The sequence below is a fragment of the Heliangelus exortis genome, chromosome 7 (assembly GCF_036169615.1).
Source record: "Heliangelus exortis chromosome 7, bHelExo1.hap1, whole genome shotgun sequence".
Lineage (NCBI taxonomy): Eukaryota > Metazoa > Chordata > Aves > Apodiformes > Trochilidae > Heliangelus > Heliangelus exortis.
The window spans coordinates 18,087,067-18,113,503 of record NC_092428.1 but is presented as its reverse complement, the minus strand read 5'-3'; the positions used below and the strand labels follow the sequence as shown (position 1 = coordinate 18,113,503).

General features: G+C 37.4%; 1 protein-coding gene across 4 annotated transcripts in view; it reads left to right on the top strand.

The window, feature by feature from the left end:
* Positions 1 to 26,437, top strand: part of CABCOCO1 (ciliary associated calcium binding coiled-coil 1) — a 152,226-nt gene that overhangs the window by 94,308 nt on the left and 31,481 nt on the right. For 3 of the 4 annotated variants that reach the window (XM_071749138.1, XM_071749136.1, XM_071749137.1), the window contains 5 exons: positions 6,986 to 7,161; positions 14,076 to 14,188; positions 17,015 to 17,178; positions 20,295 to 20,439; positions 25,119 to 25,191. In XM_071749138.1, the coding sequence (XP_071605239.1) occupies positions 7,078 to 7,161; positions 14,076 to 14,188; positions 17,015 to 17,178; positions 20,295 to 20,439; positions 25,119 to 25,191 (579 nt within the window). In that variant the 5' untranslated portion in view covers positions 6,986 to 7,077. Of the gene's footprint in view, positions 1 to 6,985; positions 7,162 to 7,214; positions 7,432 to 14,075; positions 14,189 to 17,014; positions 17,179 to 20,294; positions 20,440 to 25,118; positions 25,192 to 26,437 lie in introns of those variants that run through there. The other variant, XM_071749139.1, reaches the window with a different exon arrangement.

Here is a 26,437-nt window from a genome sequence, read left to right as displayed (position 1 = left end):
GAACCAAAGTTCGATTTTTCACAGATGAAACTACAAAATTCATGGAGTAATGTAATCCAGTCAGCCAAGTAAGTAAATTATATCTTGGTTGCAACAATGCACTACTTGCTGAATATCAATAAGGATTTGTTCCCTTCTTTAGAGCAAAAATAATATTTGCTGTTAATGTGAATGGTTTTGAATATCCCTGGCAGTGTATGCGCAGATGCCAAATAGAATTAAAACTTGAAGAGAATTTTGTACATTTTGTTTGCAAGAAAGAGGAAGACTCTGTTCACAGATGTTAAAACAAGGAGGATGATTCATTTGCATTGCTTTATAAGAATGAAACTCCATTAACTTTTATCAGTTTCAAATTTCTCTTCAAGTAAATGAGAAAAGCATAAGCTCATGTTTAAGGAATGTTGCCAAACAGTGTGTTGGGGCTTTCATCCTGCTTCTACATTTCCTAGCATGTGGGTAACTCTGCTCCCCAGGGACCATGCAATTGTTCATAACAGTCACAAGTATCAGCAGAATATGTCTGGGTGCTCAAGCTGAGGGCAAGACTGGTTTACAAGAGCTGTGCCCCATCTTTGCCCTCTCTTTGAATTTTGAGTTCCAAGGTATTAAAGGACTCAAAAATGGGTTAAGACTAATTAGACTTTCACTCTCCAAGCAGCTAATTTTAGATTCACCACTAAATCAATAAATTATTATAATAAAGACATTATGGAAGCATTTGACCCCCCATTCTGTAAGAAATCCATTAATGTTCCTTATGACATCACAGTCAGAGCTTGTATGCAGTTAGTGATATTGTTAGCACAAATATATGTGCTGGCCTCAGGTCTTCTGCTCAATGAGTTTTATTTTTACTAGAAGTAATATACTAAACCTCTCTAGAGAGCTGCACATTCATTTTTTGCATGCAACTACATAATCTTTTTTTGAGTTAATATGGACATTAACTCCTCCTTGCAGCCCTCTATAAACATCTGCTTGCACTGAATATTATTTCACATTCAGGATGCAGGAAAGAAAGTGTTCCCAGGACTGATTGCTGAGTTACACACCCTTTAATTTTAAGGTACTCTGCCAAGATGAATCCACAACCTCGAGTGAGTTGAAGAAAAAGGGAAGGGCAATGACAAAAAGCTTATTGTAATTTTAACCATATTGCCTAATGATCAAAGAATAAGCTTTATGCTTAGATGTTTAAGTAGACTGCATGGACACATTTTTCCCAGCGTGCTCATCCACTCCCTGGGATTTGTACTCTGTGATTCTAAGTACACAAGGAGGAGACATGTGCTACCTACCCCAATCGTCTTTCTTCGTTCTGGTTGCAGAGACACTTAGGATTTTTTGATAGTCTGCACAGTAACAAATTTCTCTGTTGACTGTAGCCCTCTCTGTGCAGTGGGGGAATATGCTTGCCATGCTGACTCTCCAGGTATTGCTGCTATAATTGTGACCTTGCTCCAAGACATCACTTAAACATTATGCTATGTCCCTGCAATTCAGGCTTGACAGTCCATATTAAATGAGTAAAAAGATACCAAGACACTCAACAAGCAAACTGCTCACAAAAGTTCAAAGAAAAAATACAGTCAATTTAACCTGGAAATAGTGACAAGCAGCACACGTGTCTAGACTGACATAAAAGTCACAGGGCTTTTTTTTTTTTTAAAAGAAAGATGGTTTCATAAACTCCAGTATACAAGCCAGCTTGTGTCTTGCGTAATTATGATCTCTCTATTGAAAATCCCCCTGTAGATTTCACTGGATGTATTTTTTCACTTACTGCTCTAAATTGTTATATGTTATTCTAAAAGCTGGTTAACATCATATTGAGAAGGTGGAAAAAAAATAAATCAATAGAGCTTCACAACAAAGACATGAAAGAAGTATGAAATCTCTGAAAGAAAATTATGTTCCCACGTGGGAGCAAAAGGGCAAAGACAATGGAATCAGTGAATTAATTTATTTCTTTTTGTAGGCTTTGCTATGTTATTAAGATATAATAATAGTTTCAGGCTTGTACTTCACACAGTTGAGCTTTTCTATCTTCTTGGGCCAGCCGACAGAATTAAACAATAGTTCAAACTGAAAAGTCAAGTTTTGACTATCAAACTGAAATTTGAAGGCAGTTTGCCTAAACAACAAATGTCTCCTCTTTTGCATGGAGTTTAATATTCCATTTCATGCAAACTTGTCTGGATTAATGGTAGTTTCTACCTTTACAAAAGACATAGAGAAGAAGATGGGAATCAGAGCTCAAAAGGTAGTGTGAAGAAAGGCATATAGACACATCTATTATATAAAAACCATACATACATATGTTTAACAGATAAGTACATGTCAAATTGCATTTAACAACTTTTGTCTCTGTTTGCCACCATAATATATTTTGTTGTTTAATTTGGTTTATTCCTTCTGGTAATTTTCCTTACTACATTAATTGGCATGTTCTCTACTGAACAGCTTCTCCCCCTGAATAATACAGCTCTAAGTGAGCTCACTAAGTGAGTGAAACAATGCTTTCCTAAGTGCCCTCAATAAACCCAAAAACCTATGTCAAGCCTATGTTAAATTGTTTATTCATTGTCACCAGTGTATCCACGCTGTATAAAACTTAGACAGTAAATTTCTCTCCCAAAGGGCTTAAGAGTCATTCAATGGTCAGTGCTGTCCTTTTTGTCTCATCTTGTATTTGGGGACTGTAGTGGATTTTTCTGGTCTGAAAGCTGACTGTGAACAGTCCTTTAGATCTACAGAGATTTTTTTTACTTAGAGGGAAGAAAATCCTAAGTTTTCTTCATTCATATCAATAGCATGATGCAATGTCATATACATTACTTCTGCAATGTACTACATAGTAAGGAACTGTCTTGAACTACTGGGTTAAATAAATTCATATTTCTTCTTGAAGTTCTTTTTGGCAGGAAAAAGTACAGGTTCCCTGGAGATGGACTGCCTCTCCTTTTAAGTCTTTTCTGTCTAATTTCTAGGATTTCTGTGAACCTCAGTTCAATTTCTTGGCAGTAGATATAGCAGTATTTTGGCTCAGATGAGGAATAGAATCAATCTGATATTTGCTTTTATCCTCCATTGAGCCACTTCTCTTTACAGGGAGAGGATAATGGAATCATTGATAGAGTGCATGTTTTACTGCTTTAATTTCTCTGTATGTATATTGTTATGAATAATTGAAAATTTATGATTTGCTCAATTTAACTTGTACTTTCTTGTTGCTGAGCCAAGTACTAACTTTATAAGTCTCTCAAAATCACTATCAAATCACTTGGAAATTTTGCCTACCTATTAATTAAACAGACAGGGAGAGATTCTGAGTAGATTGTATTGAAGAACGGTTAGATCAAAAAAGTATCTTTCCTTAAATAACTCAGGAACCTGTCCATCCCACTGCTGATACACCAAAGCAGTTATCCTCTTGTACTCATCTCTTACTTTAATTGTAGAGTGCCTGAGAAATGGCAGAATTATCTTTTTGTTTTAAAAACAAGTTTCACTGACAACCTGGGATTTATGTGTTTCTTTTTCTAGTACATAATCATGCCCTGAATTTTTCTCTGAAGATATATGATATATAAAACAGAAGAACATTACCTAGAGGGAATACTGTTCCCTGGACAGAGGATGTGATGAATCTTACAGAGGAGCCAGGAGAGAATGATTAATTACATTGTTAACACACTCTGTACAATAATGCATGACTCCTTATTAAGAGCCATGTAACACTAATGTACTGGTACTTTACCAAATTATCCATTTTTTTTGTTACTAAGAGGGTCAAACCCCAATACAGTGTGCAAGACCTCCATTCGTGCCCATAGGTTTTTCAGTCCTTGTCCCAGAGGGCAAGAATTCAACCAGTTTGTTGTCACAGAAGCTGTATGTCTATTGGATCTTTGTGTAAAAAGTAAGGCTCTACTAGGAATTTTCATCTGCTTTTCCTCTTGAATTTACCTGTGTATAATTACTGTGCTTGGTGATGCTGAACTGAATGGAAACATATTTGCAATTGAACATTTTCACAGGATCTGTGTCATCAAGGGGGGGATGTGTGAATAGGCACGGAGCTCACAAAAACGTTGCCTTTTAAAAGAAGGCATCTGAAAAATCATTCCTTTTCTTAATTCATAAACTTCATGTACTGCTGAAATGCAAAGACCTCTTCAAATGAGTCACAAAATCAGACTGAATCATTTTGGTTATTAAAACTGGAGGACTCAGTGGAATATTTTGGAGCCCTCTTGCAGCTGCTGTGTTGTTCCAGTTGCAGGTGGCCCACACCATCAAAGATCTGTGAAGCTTCATGGGCAACTCTGACCTTTCTTCTTCTGACACGGACTGGGTGATGCAGGTTGGGTCTGCTCCTTCCCCAAAAAGATGTGGTTACTGACAAAGAGGAAAATATTTCTAGGAATACCACAGTGTAATTTATTGTGCAGGGAGCTGCTTGTAATCACTGTATTCATGATGCTTTGCTGCATTGTAAGCAAAATGAAAATCTGAGGACCTGATGAAAACGGAGGAGAGCAACCAACTCTTTGCCCAGCCCCTACCAGGGCTGAGTGAAAGTGAGCCATGTGGTTATTTTTAACAGGCTAGAGTTGGCCCAGGCAGCACAAGCTGAAGAGCTTTAAGTAAAGACAGAAAGAAAAGCTAAGTGTTCCCTCCGAGATACTCATGTGTTGGATGATAGTGGCCTTAGCAAAGCAACCTCAGGAACCTGACCCCTGGAGGCTCCTCAGACATGTAAAAGAGCACTAACTGTGTTACTGTGTAAGGCCACATTTTCAAATATGATAAATTACACATACAGGAACCTTTGGAACTAACACAGCTTATGCCAGTGGAGAAGGAACATTATAGCAGGAGCTGGTTTTCTGCTCTGACCTGGAGTGTCTGTGATCATTAGCATTTGTAGAAAATCTACTGTGGTTACTTGTACTAGGGAAGAACTATAGCAGAGTTTTAAGATGACTAATTCTGTGTTGCACTTTGTCCTGCATTTGAGGGAAATTAAAAAGCTGCCTTAAATACTCACATGCACACAAATGTGGGCTTTGTAAACATGAAGGATTCTCATGGAACTTGAAGACATAACTGAACAAAACTGTTGAATCTTTTTTTGTTGGTATCTTTTCTGACATCTAACCTTTGTGACACTGACTAGCTGAAAATTTAAATTGAAAAGTAGAAAGTTTGAGAGCTCCCTACAGGAAATTTGGGCTGAGCTTCAATCAGCGCTCAGCTTCAATCAACCCTCTCAGTGCAGGTTTTGTATAAGACAGAATACAGTCCTTTAATATTGAGTAAGAGAAATGGAATTATCTCCTTTCCAAGGGCTTCAAGCCTCCATGTCTTTCACATTGAAAATGTTCATGGAAATCAGTGGGCATTTTCAGTATCAGAGGGCTGCAACGCTAAGTCCAAAATCTATCTGTTGCTGACTAGATAACTTAAGAACTAACATATACATTGCTATATGTTGCCCAAAAATATCACATTTAATTCCCCAGTTTTTACACCTTACTGAATGCAGTACTTACAGGTCTGAATAATGTTCTTATTTTGTTAGATTTATATACACAGTAAAAGGGGAAGTAACTGCAGCTGCACTGCTGTCAGCTACAGAGCACAGCACAAATTGTGGGAAATCACAGTGTGGGCTCTACACAAAGCTAAGCAATTCTTTAAAATACTATGAATAATTCTACAAAACACTACAGGATCCAGCTCTCTGAACCTCATTCAATCAGATTTCTGACTCCTTTTCGAAGTGCAATTGGTGTATGTGTCTCAGTGAGGGTCAGGGTGCTCAAGCGAGAATAGGAGTTATGTTCATGTTCAATCTCAAGCTACAAATCAAAATCTTAGTGGGTAATGGGCAGGTTCTTGTCTAGTGACCCAGCTAAGACACAGGTACTGCACTTAGTGGTTGTGCATTTTAAGAAACTGATGATGACAACCTTTAGAAAGTGGCAAACTGCTTCGAAACAGCATCAGACCTTGAAACAGCAGCAGAAATCCCAGGAGGTCTCTGCTTTATGTGGGGCACTGCAAAGAAATTGTTTTGTCATAGCAGCTCCCTCAGCACATCAATAAGCTTTGCAAAATAAGTTAGCTTTTTCTTTGTTCTCATTATTATTCACCCACCAAACGCTTGCATCTTACTTGATCTCACAGGTAAGTGCTATTACTCTGAATTGCTGCTGCTGCTGCTCTGGGTCTGCACGCAACACAAATTTGACAGAGAAAATGTTCCAGCAAAGCTTAGTCTGCTAGTCATCCAAATTTAGAAAAACAAAACATGAAGAGAATAGGACAAAGAGGAGGAACAAGACATACTGATGTATGTTGTAATGCAAATGCAGTTGTCTGTCTTCCCCCTCTTACTGTAGTTTGTAAATTATTCCTAAATTGTATGTAAAATACAAACATTCAAGTCCAGACCCTTAGCTGGAGTAACTCCTTACGTGTTAATTACTCTCAACAGACATGATGATTTACACCTGCTGATGTCTGGGCTATAGCAATAGGTGTTGACAGTCTTGGACTGTATTTAGGTTTAGGTATTTGGTTCCAACATGATTTGCAAGAGTCAGAAAATGCTGCCATGTTGTTACGGTAACTGCAGGGATAACTGCATGATGCTATCCTTATAATTTTTACTCAAACAATGCTTCCAGTAGTTACTGGCACTGTTAGCATTAGGAAAACGGCAAGATCTGAATAAAAACGGGCATGGAAACATTGCTACACGGTGCATGATGTTCTTAAGTCTCTCCCCACTGGCTGTGAGACGGCAGTGACCCGATGGAATAGGAAGACATGGGCACCAGCCCTAAGGGACATGATCCCCCAGGGCACCGGACTGCCCCCGGACATCCCAGCAGGAACTGGGCTTCTCACAGGCTCCACGGCCCTGTTTGTAAGTAGCCACGTCCCTATCCTCCTTGTGCTCTCCTTACAGCTATCGCTCGTGGTATTTGCTGCGTGGCCTGTGTAGGTCAGCGGTGCCGGTGTGGCAGTGACTGCCTGGACACGCTGCAAAGAACCAAGAGGATGGGATGGAGCCAGCATGCAGACAGATCCCTCCTCATGCAGAGGCTCCTTCCCGGCTGCACCCCACGGGCACCCATGGGACAGGTGAGCTGCGTTCCGGACAGGGGCTGTGAAGACAGCTCAGTCCCAGGGCTATTCTCAAGGCGTAAGGCACCAGGGCCCGCTAGCGCCCCGCTCCCGCACCGCCGCACCGAGAGCAGCGCTCCCGGGACCCAGCCCGGCGCCGGGCCCGGGTGAAGGCAGGCGGTCGGCCCCGGGGAAGAGCTCCGTGCCCCGCCAACCGCCCCGGCCGCGCCCCCGCTCCCCGGGCGACGGGGACGCGGAGCTGAGGGCAAGATGGCGGCGCCGGGCCAGGTACTGCCTCTCCCGGGCCTCTGCTCTCCCCCCGGGCTGCTGCCTCCTCCTGCGGGACCTCGGTGTGCGGGGCCGAGGCTGCGGCGGGAGGGCGGGGGCAGCCGTGTCCCGACGAGTCGCGTATGCTTTTTGGTTTTGTTTTGTTTTTTAAATAATTTGTTTAAAATGTCTTTTCTAAACTTCAAAGAGGGTAATAAAAGGGTGGGGTGTTAAAAACGCAGCGTGGGTACACGTATCTGTGTAGCCTTCATCACCTCCTTCAGTCGGTCTTCATCTGGTTGTTGACTCGTGTTTTAAAGCGTATGGTTGTTTCATGGCTTATTCCTGGTGTTAGAAATCTCTTAGTTTTTGATTGTTGAGGGAACGATGGGCAGTTTCCTATCAAAGAGCACCGAGAGGTTGGAAGCAACCTCACACCTTCCTTCCAGTACCAGCACGGTTCTGTTTCTCACCTTCCATTGCTTTCAGTAGTCAGAGGTTTCATAGAATCTCATAATGGAGAATTTCATAAACACGCATCATTCTCTATTGTATTTGCTTTTCCCCTTGCCTTTGGCTGTCTCTTTTTTTCTTCTTCTTCTTCTTTTTTTCTTGTTGTTTGTTTGTTCTTTTCCTTTTTGCACTGCAATTTTTTAGTTGGTTGACAGAAATGTGATTTCTAACAGGCAACTCATCATGAGCTGAATATCAAGAGAAATGCAACAATACAAGTCATTCCTCCCAAGAGTGAATGAGGTGTTGCATCAGCTCAGAATTTCTCCCTCAAGCCTGTCTATATATAATTTGTAGCTACTATGAGATTTTCTTCTGGTTGAACTGTTTTGTTGTCTTAGATGGCTGGGAAGTTACTGTGAATGTTGTGGAAATGATTGACAGCTTTCAGCCAGTGTCATGGTTGCATCTCTCAGCACCAATGTACCCTGGCAATTGTTGGTACAAAAGCATAACGTTTAGGTTTCCTTGAATACATAAATTGTCTTCTATGTGAAATGTGTCATTACTTTTTAAAGTGTTTCTTGAACAATCCATGCATCTTTCACAGTATTCTCTGTTAATGTTCTCTAAATATTTTGGCAGTTGGAACAGCGTAACACTGGGATAGTGCAGTCAGTTAGATCATAGTAAAAGGATACCAGGTGTACTGGATGGGAAACGACAGGCTGTCAGAAACACATTGCACATCCCTTTGAGATGTACCGCTGACAGTTTTGCCATTTTTACTTCATGGTTTTATAAAAGTAACATTTGGAGGAATCTGGTGAACCTGTTCTTTTTCACATATTTTCTGTTCTGATGTATTGATGTTTGTTCTATGCATGATAGATTATCTTTGCAATAAATTCTGCTATCTTTTATGATTTATTTTTGTGGGGAATTCTGTGGAATTATGCCTTTTTGTAAACTAAATTAAATAGTCTCCAGCTTTGGCTGAAGCAAGCTTTACATTATCTATAATATATTTATAATTATCTAGATGTAGGTAACCTGTATTGTGTCACTATTTTTGTTACATGGTTTCTTAAATCTTGAGACAATTCCTTTTGATTTAAATTGTTTTTATAATTGTTCCAACTTGTCGTTACTTGCAGCAGAAAGCCTACTAGAAGATCTCAATCTTGATCTTAGCGTGTGCCACCGCTGTTTTATTTTTAATATATTTTTTCCAATAAGTAGTCTACAGCTGTGAAAGCAGGACTGAAGCTTAATGTCATGAAACATTTGGTTATCCATTTGTCTTAACAGTTGGACTGTGTGAAATTTTTTAAACTTATTTTGTTATTAAAAGAATGCTACCGGTGTCTGTTGTTCAAAAAGGTCCTCTGAAAGCTTTCCTTCCATGTAGATATTATCTTTTGTATTTGAGGTATCTGCATATTTGTCTTTTGAATGTAGTTGAAATTAGCATTACTATTTTTGTTTCCTCATTTGTTTGACAACAAAAGAAATGTTATGACTAGAAATAGCAACTATTGATTTTAACTTCCCATTGTGGGAGCAAACAAGTGTGGCTTTCTAAAAGAAACAGGAGCAGTGAATGCATTTCGGTTTCTGCCTTAACTATTAAAGTAGACAGCTTCAAGATTTTCTGCTTCTGCTGAAGTATTTGACAGCTTGATAACAAAATGTGTATAATAATACAAATAACAGCCTGTGTTGCTGGTGTGGTGGGGTTTTTTTGCATTCCCATTTTGATTAAAGTTGTAACTGATACGCAACACTCTTTCAGGGTACATCTGTACTGCTGTCAGCAGTATCACTCAGACTGAGATAGCTGAGATAGCTTTAAATGAACTGGCTCAGATATTGGAAAATATCTAGCTGTGACAGTAGAGTTTAGTCCAGTCTAATTTCCTTGATGGAGTGAGGACAGGAAGATCTCTGGTTCCTTCCAGTTTAGGCATTTGCTGTAATTTAAGAGAATTGGTTAAGCTATTCCTCTGTGAACATATTTTTGAAAGTCATGGTTTTGTAAAGCTTTGTACTGTAATGTCAAACAAATGCCAATGATATCTTCAGCCAGTGCAGGGGCTCATCCCAAAGGACAGACTTATTTCCCTTCAGGAACACTGGTACTAATTTGCATTTCTCTGTTTCAATATTTTGCCACTCTGGTAAGGCCCTGACCAAAACTGCAGGAGGTGGGACATTTTTCCTAGCAAGGGAATCCAGATGGAGTTTGGGTTTCTGAGAGAGAATTCTTCCTCATGGCACTAGTCACAGGCTTTTTTGCAATTTACTGTTTAACTCTATTACTCTGCTGCTGCTAATTTCAGTTTCATGGTGATTTGTGAACACTGGCTGAGAGATTAAAGGAATATCTTATTCTTTTGTTTTAGAATACCTGATTCTGTATTTTGATTTGAAGCTGTTGACAAGGGATGTGCGAAGTGTTTGAAGTAATGTGCTGAACATCCAGAAACATCTTACGCATTCAAAACAGCTAAAAATTCTTTAAGAGAAAATAAAACAGTAACAAAGATTTCTCAAGTAGTAATCTCTATTTAAATAGGTTAAGTCTTCTACTGGGAGAGTTCATTGGTTGGACTGCTTTGGCATTTTTTTTCCCCAGCACATGAGGGTAGTGTTACCAGAATTAAATCACCTTGGATTACTTCAGTCAGTCACTAGAGTCAACAGCAAAATAAATAGCAAATTCTTTTATGCTAGTGAACACATATCTAAAAAACCATCCCTTTGACTTTGCAGTGGTGGTTAAATCAAAAGACAAAAAGTTGATACAATGTAATTATAAGCTTTTAATCATCTCTGTGAGGAGGTTCTGCCCAAACAGAAACTTTCTACAAATATAGCATCTTCCAGATGAATAATGGATTTTCCCTGCTTTTGAAAATGAAACATTGATAATTTTAAACATTAATTTTCCAAATTCTGTGTTTTCTCTCCCATAGTTCTTCATCAGTCATTTGGAACAGTTTTTCTGTTTTTAATTTTCTTATATTTTTCTTTTTTCTGTATTTAATTTTCTTATTATGTGATACCTGTTATCTGATACCTGTGTTTGTTGTAGTGAAGTGGTGCCACAAACCTGTCCTTACCATGAGCAGTAACAAAGCAATGCATTGGCAGGGGTGTTGCTGCTGGGGATATCATTGCAGACAGTGGGTGATGAAATGGTGACATGGGAAGCATTCACCTTGCCATGTAAACTGCCAGATTCTGATGTGCAGATTACAGAGCCTTATCTGCAATGCTGAGTTACCACAGCTCGAATGTCTCAAGCTTAAGCTGCAAACTTTAGTTGGTTAAAGAATATGTTTCTAATGCTAGAGGACCTGTAAATGTGTTGAAAGAGGCTATAAGTGACTGAGTGAAAGGCACACGGAGTTATTTTAAAATAATTTTTTGTAATCTTATGCAGCTTGTTATATTACTATAATACGATACTATATACTCAGACTTCAAATTTTCCCAGAGGTCATTCTTTCTGTTTGAAATTCAGAGAATGAGATGAGCCTTAGCATCAGCATGGTAAGTGTGGTGGTCCTGACAGTAAAATGTGGGTTAAAAAGTTTAATACTGCAGTAAGCCAGATTTACAATGGAGGCAGGAGAAAATTCTGTTTTCGACAAGGTTTTTCTGATGTGATGAATGTTGCCTGTTCTTTTCACAAAGCAGTGAGGAATCAGTTGGGGTAAGATTCTTGGGAGTTCAGGTAAAAAGTTGCTTTCCAGAATGCTTAAATTTTTGGCTATTAACCTATGCTTACAGCATGAGACACAAGCAGTGGAAGGAAAAGAGGTCTTCTGATACACCTTTATTTGCAGGGCTACTGGTATGGTCTTGAAAGTTGGAGGAAAGTCTTGCAGGAGGTTGAGAGTGTTATGGGAAGGTCATTGTTCAGACTTGCACTTGGACTGTAATCTCAGAGGATAAGCTGGAAATGGCTTGATGAAAACAAAACCACTATACCTTGAATTTTATTATGCTTTTCTTCCTGATACACTGCTGAATTCCTCATGCTATACTGATAAAGTCCATCTGGCGTGGTATCTATAAAATCTTAACATTTTGCCTACAAATTGCTGTCAGTAAGGTGTTGACTGACTGACCAGCAATATGCCTTTTATGTAGTGATGAAAAAAAAACATAAAGTATCCTGCATATTGATATCCTGAGAGAAATAGATAAGCTGGTATTAATTCAGTTTCCAAAACATCAATGTTGGTTATTCTTTCAATTCAGCTCTCACTACTTCTGTAATTTCTCATATTCAACAGGTTCCTAACACCACTGGTCACTTTAGGAAAGTATTAATATTTTCCCTAATTATTAAATAATATTTTTCAGTAATTGTATACTGTTACCACAATAACTTATTAATTTGAGGATTTGTTGGGTTTTTTCCCCTAGCTAGGACATGCAGCTTCAATTGTGTCAACATTACTGACTGTAGGAGTCTTTTTTTATACTGCATTAACTATTGCTAATAAAACCAAAATATCATGCTGCTAACTATCTGAAGGAAGCCTTTGATTACTTCATTCCTGTTTTTCTGATGAACCATTGTACCTGAGACTAACTTCTTTACATTTGGGAACAATAATTTGTCATATTAAAGTATATCTGAGCATACTCTAGTACTTAACTAGAGGGAAAAAAAATACCCCATCGACTAGATGATGTTTGCTGCTCTCAGACTCATCTCATCAGCCTTGAATGCCGTAATTCAGCTGGTCCCAGAGCTGTAAGTATACCTTACAGTTTGGCAGCAGCAGGGGGAGCAGTGTAGCTTTATTTAGGGTCTCTCTTTGACCAAAACTAGAGTTAGTATATTGGTAACCCAGAACACTGCTCAGGCTCAAAAATCAGCTCATGTTAGGAAATCTTCCACTGAGATGAGCTAGAAACATCATTCGGGAAGCTTTGCCTTGCTGCAGTCCCGAGGCCCACAGATGTGTACTGAGTAAATTATGATCAGGTTTTACTCAGACTTTTTTGGTGTCCTGGTTCAGAATCAGGTCAAGCCAGTTAGACTGAGTCAGGAGGCTGGAAGGGATCTTTGGGACATGATCTGGTCCAGCTGCCAGCTCAGAACTGAGCCAGCACTGAATGCAGACTGGGCCTTTTGCCCAGTTCATTCTTGAAAAGGTACAAGGGTGGACATTCTTGTACCTTTCTGGGCAACCTATTCTAAAACTTAATTATCTTCATAGATAGTTTTTCTTATGCTGTCCTATGCTAATATATTGTAGTTCCATTCCAACTGAACAATTCTATGACCATTGTCACATGTTCCCCTGCCATGCACCTCTGTTGAGAGTCTGCTTCATCTCACACTTCATAATGTGCTTTGACACCTCACTTCCTTGCCTACATATTCTATTGTAAAACTAGGGGCTTTTCCACTGGTTTTGGCCAGTGACACAATAAGTAAAATATCAGTATCTTCTATTTTTGTTAGCTTGTTGGTTCATTGTTGGTCCATGCTCAGTTTATTATCCCCTATAATATGTTCATCCTTTTATTTCCCACAAGGAACTACCTTGTGTATTGCAAATATATGGACCTTCTATATGAAATGGACTCCTATATGAAATAGGAGTGTGTATCACTGGGCTGCAGCAAAGAAGGGTGTATCACTGAGTTGCAGAAAATATCTTGGCTTTTTTTTTTTTTTTAGGTTAGGGAAAACAATGCAGACAGTAAATTTGAAAATGCAATCAAGTACAGGGAGGAAAGCAAACAGCATGATAATGTGTATGTGTGCTTATAATATCTTAAGCACTTATCTATAGTATCTGGGTTTTAAAAATTAATTACTATGCAGTCTAGTATCATGTTGGTCAAATCTAGATTCATGGATTTTTTCCCCACCTCTGTATTTCTATTGCCTTTACTTGTAAGTTAATTTAATTTTGTGTTGAACATAATATGTCACTATGCTTCTGCATGGATTTAAGATAAAAATACTGTTTTCCATGTATCTGCCTAGCTTTTCTCTAGTGTAAATGTGTTAGGGTATTGTGTTGCTGCCATATAATTATAACTGTGTTGCATATTTGGCATTTGTTGAATTAATGCCTTGCATAATTCCTCAAAACGAAAAATGTTATTTACAAAAGTTAGTGACATAATAAAATAAACCTTTAAAATCATATTCCTATACATTTCTGTGTGTTTAGGAAGAAGACCAAGATCAGGATGCCCTAGGTGAAAAGAAGGTTATTAATCGGATGTTTCTTTCTCCTTCCCAAATTGCTACTTTGTCAGAACAAAGTATAGAAGAAGCTCAAATGTAAGTGGCAATTTTAACAGTGCTAGAACCAATGTAATAATGAAATAAAAATTGCAGACCCTTATATTTATATTTTGTGGTTATATCATTAGTCCTTTTGTTGTTTGGTTAAATCCTTAATATTTGTTATGATTCTTAAATAATCTGTTGATCTCTGATTCACTATATTTTACCGTATTTCCTCTTGATTTTTCTTTTATTTCCTTTTTTTTAATTGATATTTCACATTGATAATGTTTTTGAATTTGCCATAGTATTAGATATGCTGTTAATGAAATACTAAGATGAATAAGAACAGACCAATACTAAAGTTTTTTAACACTTGATAACTTTTTTGCTGAAACATTAAGATTCTGTACTTCAACATGAGTTACTGAAACATCAGCAAGGTTTTTAAAGTTCAGAAGGGACAGAAAGTTTAACAGGGTGTTAGCAGGTAGCCATTGTGTTCCTCTGGTGAAATAGGAAGCACTGGAGATTTCTGATGTAAGCCCATCTTGCCTTTCCTGTAACAACACCCTGCCTTGTTACTAGTGCTTAATAGCAGCTAAATTTAGGAGGCCAGGAGTTCAAGTAGACACTCTATAGTCTTGTATTTTCAAGATAGGATTTTTCAGAAGTGCTCGAATTATTTAGGAGCAGTTGTGCCCACAAGCAAATTCATGGTTAATTGAAAATTAAATGAGCGATCCTCTGGACTAGATTAGAGGGTGGAGGTGGAAAATAAAATTTGAAACTTGTCCCTCTGAAGAGATAAAGCATTTAATAGAGATTAAAATGTTATTCCTGGAATAGATTTTCTTCCTTCCATGTGTCGCCATTCTCAGGGGAGGGGGGAGGTTATTTCTATTATTTTTTTGAAGAAAACTGGAAAGAATTTTTTTTCCAATCAAATTATAGTTAAAAAAAAAAATTCATTTACTGTTTCCTTCTGCATGATGGACCTGTTATTTTAGTGGAGACTGAAGCCCACAATTCACTGGAGACTAAAATGTGCATAAGAAGACAAATTGTTGTGAAAGATTCTCATTAAAAGTTATTGAAAGATCATATGTTTATTTGTAGTCTCAGATGGTTACATGTGTATTTAAATATATAAATACACACAGAGTACACAAGTGGATTGTAAAGTATATACTGCATCTGACTGAAAAGAGGATAGTTACAGGGTATTTTGTGCACTCTAAGCAGTTTATCAGCAGCAGTGCACCATATCTGTACAAAAGAGCAGTTTGAAGGCCACAGCTAAGGTTAGAAAATCAGAACAGATCAGATTCAGGATGAGAATTTTGATGTCCTGCATTCCTGTCTGTCATGGAGTTTTGTGTTGCTGTCTCTCTGCGCAGGACTTGAGCACCTTCCGGGAAGGAAGAAATGGCAATCAGGGTAGCTGGGACATCTAAATGCCCCATCATTTTCCAGTCATTTATAGATCCTGTTGTCAGTGACATGCCTTTGAGAGTAGTGAAAAGATGAGTACTGGCATTGTTAGCAGCATCAGAGAAAATCTAAATCCCTGAGAAGCTCTGATTATGAAAACACAGAGTTGGCAGAAGCTTCAGAAAGAGAGGATATGGACTGTTTCAAACCTTGGAAAGTTCAGCTGGCCACATTCCACTTCTATTTCAGTACAAAGTTAAGTGTTTTTAACTGACTTGCATGTGTACAGGCATACAAATTTGTCCTGCAGAACAAAGGAATACATGTTCTAAACAAAACTGATTTAATTATATGCTTTACTTTGTCAGTTATTGAGTCTTTAATTAAAAAAAGAAACTCTTCTTATTTGACAGAGTATGTCTACAGGCTTGGTGAAAATCCTGAAAAACTAATAATCGTTGCCTATCAGTAGGTCAGATATTAACACCATTCTTAGGAAGGAATGAGAGCAGAGGGGGAGGCTTTTTCTCTTTTACATGTGACTAGAAATTTTGGTCACAACTGGCACCTGTACTGCCAGGTACAGTTAAGGAGCCCAGAATTGTTTTAATATGGAACTTAACCACCTGAGATGTGGCTGAGGTTATACTGGAAGAACTGCAGACTGAAGTCCTAGCCCTAATCCCCTCTCTTCATGTGGAAAAATGTGCACAATTATGAAAGACATCACTGATTCTATGTTTAGATATAGTAGGCATAGATGTTTTGGCAACAACGTGGTTTCCTAGAAGGAAGTGTATTTTTTCATTACTTTTCAAGTTACAATAAGTGGAAAAATTTTCACAGTGTGCCAGTAATGTAGGATGAGTCTCTTAAATGTCTCAACCATTATGGAAGTAGAATTTAAGCTTTCAAATATTTTTTGTACTTTCAGTAATTTTATATTATTTACAGTAATTTTCAATTGCAATTTTTCTTCAGCATCTATGTAAAAAATAATCCTGAAAGGGAAGCAAGGTCTTTTTAGTACTGTGAAACCATCTCAATCAATGTGAAAGAGTGGCAGTAGGAAGTAGAGACTTATCATTCAGTGTCATCTACAGACCCTGTCCTGAACAAACACTGACTGTTCTCTGGGGCTTACAGCTGGTTTTCTCTGTTTTTTTGTAATGCTTCTCATTATTTCATTAATTACCTTAACATTTATATAGTGCCTGTTGAAACCCAGAGGTGTGTGTTTACTTTTCTCTGTTGATCTGTCCTCTAATCATAAACCTTCATATCTACAAATTGACATAGCTGAGTTCCAGGCAGATCCATGCACATATGTATAGTATGATAAAAGTATATATTTTGGATTGAATTACAAGCAAACTAACAAAATTAAACTTTGGAATCTGTGATTTACTTTTAAATTTCATTATTTTACTCTGCAATTTCTTCTAGAAAGCTGGGAGAGTTTCTGAATTTTAAACAAACGTCTTTGAAAGAAGCTATTTTGCTAGATTATTACACAGCAGGATTTTGCTGGGCTAAAGAAATGAACTTCAGTCTTGTACAGCTCTCAGGATTCATGGATCTATTAAATTTCCTGTTGGAGAACATCAGTGGTAAGTATAATTTAAAACTGTAAAATAAATACCCTAAGTGGAAGGCAAAAATGTTTTCTGGTCATTTTAATCAAGTGGTATTTAATTACAAGTAATTGTAAAATGATTTATTTTCCTCTTGAATGTTAACACATTATACCTTGTACCTGATAATAATTCTTATTGGCAGATGTTTAACTTTGGCTAGGGAGGACTGTAGGCTTTTTAGCAGAGTGTCTCTCATTCTTTGTTTGTACAGTGTGTGCTGCAAAAGGTCTAGGTTCTGAAGAGAGTTCATCTTTGCTATGGTAAAATAAATAATAATTACAGTACAGTGAGAGCAAAGAACTCCTAAATCCCAATTCCAGCTGTCTCAGTGGCTGACTCACTGTTGCCTTGGGCACATTTCTCTGCTGTTTGAGATATTCAGTACATCCTGTAGCATTACAGCTGGTGAATTGCATTGATTTTATCCTTAGAGGTCAACTCTTAGGCAGCTTTCTATATCGCAAAGGCTGAATTTCTGGCACAAAATATATCAGTTAACTAAAGACTGGTGAGGGAAGTAAACTGGCATCACAGCCAAAAATGAAAAATGACAAGGAAAGGACTGCAGCTCCTGTGACTACAAGAAAATTAGCAACAAAGCATGAAGCCTGGGTCTGATGGGAACAGAATCACCAGAAAAATGGTAGCAGCATCCCCTAAAACCCATTTTTCAGAGATCACAATGATTGCTTAGCATTCACTTTCAGGGTGATTATGTTGAGAAAAGTCCATCCCAGAGGTAGAGTGCAAGAACACAGCAGTTCCATTCAAAGAGAAGATGAATATTTACCATCAAGCTCATAATAGTTGTTATACTCTTTCATTGTCATTTAATTGAGGGGCCTTTCAGACTTGGAATTTTGACAGAATATGTACGTGCTTTATGATCATTGGAATTCCAGTTGTTCTTCCTGTCTCCAGTGAGAAAGTATCTTAACATATGCTAACTGTATTAATATAACAATGGAGAAGAATGGAAACATGTCAGAAATTAGTTTTATGAGACTCTATGTAGTGCATGTGTACTAAACATTACTATTAAATCTGACTGGTGTTTTTAGGGAATGTGATCTTAGTTGCATAAAGCTTGGCCAAACTTTAACTCTTTAAGCTGAAATTTTCCATGGTGGTATCTGCCTTTGATTAATTTTTATATAAAAAATTACAACTAAAGCAGTTTAGTGGGCTTGCAGACAGAGCCATTGTATTGTGGAAAAGTTGTATTATTTTTTCCTTTTTTTTTTTTTTTAACTACTCTAATATACCCCTAAGCTTCAAAGAAAAGACATAAGGTTTGGCAAGCAATTCCTGTGAATTTTCTTTTTGCTGTCCTGTAAAAATACATTTGGATTTGGCTAAGACATATGGCTTTCATGGAAAGAAAATGCAATTTGTAAATGCTTGCAAGAGACTTACCTTTTTTTTTTTTTTTTTTTTTTTTGACAGCTAAGTTCCCAAAATAATCCTTTTAAAGTATGCTGTAGCCCAGGGCTGAAATGAATTTCCTTGTAATTACTCTTCTCATCTAGTGCAAGGTCCAAGGCCAAATGTTTCAACTAGGACCAAAATGCTAATGTTTTATATTAGTGGGCCCTTCCCTGCAATGGACCCAAGTAGCTTGGAAGATTAAGCTGATTTGCCCAAAGTAGCAAGAAAGAATGGATTTAGAAGGAAGGTAGAGGAAGCTTATGGAAGTCTGCTAAAGGAGAGAGGAAAACTGACATTTGGAAGCTGTATACTTTGGTTGCTTGGGAGCCAAGGTCAAGTACATCATCTGGTTCATCTTTTATACATTGAGAGTAAAGTGCTCCTTACCTCACAGAAATAGTGTGAGAGCCTCCCTGAGATGAGAGAGAGAGTTGGGGTTCAAAACCAGTTCTGGAGGAGGAAATTTTGGACCAGCTGGTGGCAGGCCTGGGTGTTGTGACTTCTCATGATCTTGTCATGTGTCTTCACTTCCCTACTGTGATATTTCTGGTTCTATTACTCTTTCTCATTTCCCATGGCTTCTATTCTATTTCCTCCACATTCTCTGTATTTCTTTCTTGCTTCCATTATGGTTATTTATATTGTGCTGTTTCTGATACCAAAAAATGCGGTGAAATTTTCTTGCCTTTGATTGCTGTACCACTAAAGGGAAAAGCTATAAAGAGCAGAATCTTGTAAGTTTTTTAATCTGGTTTTTGGTTTTTTTGTACAAAGAACTATGGAGCAGATCCATAGAGAATTAAAACAATAAGGAAAATAAATCTATTTCACCACTGCTGGATATTTCTACTCTACTCTACTTTTCTACTCTAGATCTTTTACACTTAAGAAGAACAGGTAAACTGTGTTCAAAACTTTTTTTAAACTCCATGATGGCTCTATTGGTGGCACATACTGTGCACAAACCAGAAAGAGTAAGCCTTTCTTTTTAAAGGTTCATCAAACGATGAATTTCAGGTTTTCCTTGTTAAGACAGTGAGCAAAAAGGATTTATTTTTTAATTCAAAGTTGTTTTGGCATTTGGTTTTGAGCTCCAGGGTAAAAATGTAAAGTAATTCTCTATTTTGAGGGGTACAAAATTGTTCCCAAGTTTGATGATACCCACAGAGTATTATGTGTCTTTGTGTTTAATCAGTTATGACTGTAAACACCAAAAAAACATGATTACCCTTTTTAACATCTGTTCCTGTATCACCAGTTTATATTGATTGTAAGGGGCACGGTCAGAAGACAGTACATAAACAGTAGTAAAGGTATTTTAAAGATAAACGTACTGCACAGCTCAAATTTACATACTATCTTGCCTGTGGTTACCTGCATAAGAGACCAGGCTCTAGCACCTTAAACACCCATTATTGTGATCCTTACATTATAAAGGTGGATCAGTGATTTTAAGATGGAATTTCAGTGAACATTTTATTGATAAGAATAATGGCAATGGACGAAAATGTTTGACTACTGATGCTTTTTAAGTTTCTACATGGCTCCTAATGAAACTACTTAAACTTCAAGAAGTCTTATAATTAAAATGGAGCAAAAAAAAACCCACCCCACACTGCTGTGTTTACACTTAGTTTCATTTCTTTGGGTTTACTTCACAGACAAACATATGACCTTAGGAGAAAATTTAAAAGAACTTGGAAAAGCAATGTCTGGAATAGGAGACACTGATTCAGAAAGAAGTGGTGACTTGACTTTCTTCAGCATTGAGCAAGCCAAAGCAATCATCGATTACTTGAATATCAGGTATTTATTTCTACAGGATAAGTAATCTCTTATTTAAATAATGTTGTGGTAAATTGGCTGATAAAGTATGTTCAAATTATTTAACTGAACTTGTTCATAGTGTGCCAAAATACTGCACACAGTAAACTTTAAAACATTAAAAATAAGAAAGAATATGTAAGTAGCAGTAACAATCTGACCTCAGTTGTCAAAGCCAAGGAAATAAATTTAGACTGGAAGTTTGTCAAAATATGAAATTATGCTGAAAAGCTTGAGTTTTATTTTGGTTGATAAAGGGAAAGGGGAAAGTGTTGTATAGTGAAGATTCTTGGTTTGCTGTTAAAGCATTCTATTTTTGGATTCCAGTTGAACAAAATCCTCTGTCTTGCCTATAACTAAGTGTTTGTCTGTCCTTGACAGCTCTAGTGGACTTTGTGAGTGTTTAAAGTTATGTACTTTGGAGAATTAAGGCTACAGCCATATGGGAGTAATAAAAATGTTGAATTTCAGAGTTAGCAGATATTTAGTATCTACATGAAAAATTTCATGACAGGTCTCAGCTTTTAAACATTGCCACAGAAAGATGCAAACAGCAGTAGTTCCATCAATTATCTGAGAAAAAAGGTGTCTGTTGGCAGCCAAACACACCTCTCCATGTATAGTCTTAACTATACCATGACATATACAGACTTTTTTCCACTGAAGTGCCATAGCTGGGGACAGTGGCTATACTCATGTTTCCAGTGCACAATGGACAGAATGTGTCAGAGGTCAGAATTTCTGATCTGAGTGGTGTTTGGAGGGAGAGATTTTGTGGTAGATGGGCATGAAGAATGAGTAAGGTCACGGCTGATCCATACCTAGAAGAGTTGAGCATTATTTGACTGTTGCTAGAAAATTTAACATGAGAAAGAAGGCATTTTTAGAGTGTTTTCCTGGATGCAGAAAAGTATCACTGATTTTTTTTCGTTTGTTAATTTTTCATGGAAAATATAAAAAAATTCAGGTTCTTCCCATACAAAATGAGAACATCTCTTTAAATCTTAAATTTCTGTAGCCAAGGCAAACCAATGCCATGCCAAGTTAGCCCTAAGCTAAAGCTGGCATTTAAGATGTCTCACTCAGTGTCTTTCACTGCTCCCTTACTGTCTGTGCTTTCTGTGTATTTATATGGAACAAATGTTCTTTCCAAATAGTATGTCTGTAGCTATTGTCTAAATTATGCATGGAGAGAAAACTTGTTCATAAAGTAATACTTTCAGTGTTGCAAAAAGTTCATCCAAGAGATTAGATGTGCCATCCTACTACTGTTGAAGTATTGACTAGGCAGGGATACAACCAAGACATAAGACTTCTGCAGCAAAATGGTATTTTGAAAACCAAATATGTTTTATGTTCAGATTGCTCAATTTAGAGAATTACCAAGAATCACAGAATGGTTTTGGCTGGAAGGGACCTTAAATATCATCTAGTTCCAATTTATTACAAGTATGTGCTGTTGTAAGGTCATGGATGTACCCACAGACTGAAATATGTCATGTGCAGTAGTCCATCATTTCAGTAACTTTAATATTTTTTTCTATATAAGAACAGAACCAGTACATTTCTTATGTGGGTGTATTTTGAAAGTCCCTATTCACAAATAGTTGTCTGGGTTTTTTTACAATTCAAATTAATGTATTACTTCAACATTTTTTATTGTTTTCCCTTTTAAAAATTTATTTTAAATGAGAGGCCTATAGCTCTTTTCCTACCCAAGATAGTATGACATGTTTTAGTTCAGATCACATTTTTACAGATGAGCTATTATGAACCCATGGGATTTATAATAGAAATGGGGACAAATGCTTAACTACATTGGCACAAACTGTGCAGCAGCAGTAATGACACCTTCAGGTTTGGTGGAAGGTGACAGTTAACATCTTTTTATCTTGTCTCCTTGGGCAAGCACACATCAGCATAGCTCTTGACATTTTCTTTCAGGAAGCAGTGGAGCTAGGGAAATATGTCACTGTTAATCACCTTCAGATTCCCATATGACATCATAAGAGAGTCTATTCTAAACAAGCTTAATTGCAAGAGTAAGTAATAATTTCTAAAAATGTTGGTGCAGAGTCTTGAGATACAAAGAAAAAAGTGTTTTATGTAGTGCCTGATAGAGGAAAGAAGATTACATTTTTGTTTCGAAAGAAATGCTGATGTATAATTTATGTGATTTGACATAAAGAGTATTAAATGGAGGAATTCTCTTCTTGAAACAGGATTAAGGGTACTGAGTTGAACAGTTCTGTTTAAAAATGCCAAAGTAATGACTTCAATTTTGTGGAATATTATAAATTACCTGTACTTGTAACATAGTCCATGAAGATTTTCATAACACGTTTTGAGGGGAAAGGGAAGAGCTGATTTTCAGATGCTGTAAATCTGTCTCCTTTCCAAGGCACTGGAATAAAAAAAAAATAAGAAAAAGCTTGAAATGTTAAGTTCTGCCAGTGCAGTTTGAAAGATATAGATCTTATTTCTTGTGTATCTGATATGTTCATAAAATATTTTTTTGCCTTTTTTAAATAGTCCATGTTAGACTTTTACCAGATAATAGGGGACATGAGGAGAAACATACTTTCATAAACACATACTTTCATAAAGTGATGTGAGTCATTTCCTGGTTAAATCCTGAAGTCTGCTTAAACACAGTTCCTGTATTTCCACAAAAACATGTCAGGAATTCTTTGGTGAAGTACTAAAATAAAAATGTACTGCAAATAAAATGGCAAATATTGGAACAACTTAATTAATTGTGTAAGTGCTTTGGATTTGGGGGAAGGGAACTTGTAGTTTATGATAGACAAATTTCTTATGCAAGTTTGTAAATAAATTTTGTTTTTAACTAATGGTAACTGAATGACTGAATTAAATGTAACTGTAGAATAAAACTTTTATATGACACTTAGAGAGCCAAATGTTCAATGAGGCTGCCATAATACTTCACACCAAATTAGGAAATGCATCTGTACATATGTGCAAAAATGTCTCTGCCTGTTCTGTTAAAAATATATTTGTAGGTTTCAGAGGTGCATTTAACTGCTGGAAGAGGTGCTCTTGTCAAGTAGGAGAGGGAGGCCACTGACCATTTTAGTCTCCTAATTCTGAGCTGCTTCCATGGGCTCTGTACAACCACTGCTGTACTTTAGTTGTACTTTACTACAGCCCAGGGGTGATGTGCTCTACCTTAAGCAGTGATATTTTGTGCAATCTCTAGTGCTGTGGCAGTAAGCACCAGTGGAAACTTAGGGAAGGACAGTCAGCCAAAACAGTGTATTCTGAGCATCCACTCCCATGGCTCACTTCCCAGAGCCACGACTGGATTTCAGACACCACATCCCACTGCAGCAGCCTCTTTGCAGGCAGCTGTCTGGCGAGGCCCTTCTGCTGGCTGTGCTGGGGTGGGAGGCTGCCAGGTGGGAGCAGAGCCACAGTGCCATGGGGCAGCCAGCAAGGGTAGTGCTGTGTCTCAAAGGGCAGCCATGCTGGCTTGTGTAGCTGAGCACTGGTATTGTGAATGCATTTTCACAGCAGTTGTGTGGTACCCTGCAGCTAGTAGCTGTGTCTTTAGAATTAGCTGGGTATGTTGGGTGTAGTAGGTGCTTTCATAGACCTATAGAAAAATTTGGTTGTAAGGGACTTCTGGAGGCCATGTAGTCTAAATCTCTCCTCCAAAAAGGCTTCAGTATTCCAGATGTGTCTTGCAAGAGAGGAGCATAGAGGTATTGTCCACCCAGTTGGTGGCTCTCAAAAAAAGAATCCGTGTCCTATTGTTAGCCAGAAAGCACAGGAACCAGTTGTGAATGTTCTCTGTACCTTTTCATGGGTACAGGAGGCAGGAGTGTGATAAACTCTTGTAACCATTCTTTACCCTGGACTTGCTGTGAAATCAGAGCTGTGGTTTAAATCATGTCAAAATGACCTGACAGGGGCCAGAAGTTCTGCATTGTGATTTTAAGAGAAGAAGTAATTGTAACAGATGGACTATGACCAACGAAACCTTTGATTAAACAAATACTGTGTCATTGATAATTCAGAAAGGGAAAGAGGAAAGTTATTTAAAACACGTGAAAGGGAAAGCCATATATATTTTAAGGAAGATAAATATTTCAGGCCATTGAGAAAATCTACTGTAAGTTACTTCTGTCCTAATATACTCAACTCCAGTGTGTCTAGTTTTTTAGCTTTTCTTTAAGAAAACAGTACATTGGTTTTGAAACAGTGGCCTTGAGACAATAAATGCTTCCACTCTATCTGCTCTGGAGTCCCAGGATCAGACTTGTTCATCCCAGAATCTGAAAATTGATTTGGCTTTGTTTGCTTTTTGTCCACTACTGCTAATAGTAAAGGCATAAGTATCCTGGTGCTAAGTGTTTCAGGAATTCCTCTTTTTCAGTGTAGAACCTTAGTTTCTCAGAGTTCAATTGCATATGGATAAAGTGGATGTATTTTTAAGTACCATACTGTATTTTCTACAACCACCTGATCCAGTAAAATAAATATTCTACATATGGTAATTGAAGTCAAACATGAATTTTTAGTTAAAATTTGGAGTATTACCATGCTGGAGAGTGACTCTCCGTTTAATAGAATTTTTAATATTGTTGCCTTTCCAAAGATTTACAGCTGTAATAGTGCTATTTTCTCTTGTTTTCCAGCTTATTTAAGTACTATAAACAGTATGAATACCTCTTCCACAGTGCTAGAGAAGAACATGTGATAAGTAATGAGGTAAGTCATTTATATAGATGGAACTCATTATACAGTTATTTAATGAATGAACTGTAGCATATGTTTTATATTGCTCAAAGCAACTTCATGTCAACATTAGTCCATTACTAACATAAGATGGCTTACTAAAGAATACAAGTTGGAGGTTTCGATTCTCATATTAAAGATTAATTTTGGATTTCAAAAAAGTGTAAAAGCATTGCTTGGCTAAGTTGTTCATTGTGTTAAATCGCAAATACTTTCACGTATGTATCTATAAGGTGATGCATGTAATTTGAATTAGCAATGTATGAGTCTTGACTATTTTAAAATCAACAATCAAAATCAAAAAAGTTGTGTACCAAGCACAGTCTGACCACAGTCCTAATATTTATGTATACATGTGTACGTTCAGTTTAGTTTCCTCTGTAGTCACTAGCAGTTAATTACACTGACTGTAAAGAATAAGCTAGATAGAAATTCAGCATTTTGAAAGCATTAATAACAGTGCATTGGGTTGCCTGTACACTTTTTCTATATTTTATATGAAAAAAATACATAGGAAAATTCATTGAGGCAGGATGTGGCCTTTAATCAAATGGACAGATTCAATTCATCAAATAAGCCTTCCCTTAGTTTGACTCTGCATTTGGAGGATGCTGCAATACTCTGAAGAAGATTTACATTTATAACGTATATTAGGAGACAGCTGGTTTCTCATAGAGGCACAGTGGTGGAATTTTTTTCATGACACATTTTAGCTTATCAGTACACAGTGAACTTAAAGTTAATGCACTGGAAATTTTTCTTTGCACTTTAAGCTGATCATTTGACTCTGTAAATGATGTGGGAAAAATTCTTCCTGTGTTGCTTTTAAATAGCCAGATTATCAAAAAGAAGGACTTTTCTTGACATGGATGTAAATATTTGGAAATCATTAAATGGGTAAAAATTCCAACTATGGTGAAGTAAATGAAAAAACTGTCATTACACAAGGACTTCAGCGTTACTGTGTTAGGGTTGTTATTTTATATTAGCTAATCAGATCAGTGGCTGGTTAGCACTTTCTAATTAGTAAAATTATTTTTAATGAGGCTTTGATTAAGTAATTCGTTGTGTAAGTTTGGGTAATGTAGCTTATCAGTTGTAGACTAGCTTAAAAGAAATTTGTGTTTTCTTACAATCCACTTCTGGCTGGCTGAGTTCAGTGGGCACTGTCCCAGCGGCAGAAGAGTGGTTGCTCTGCACAGTCTGTCTGGTGCAGAGT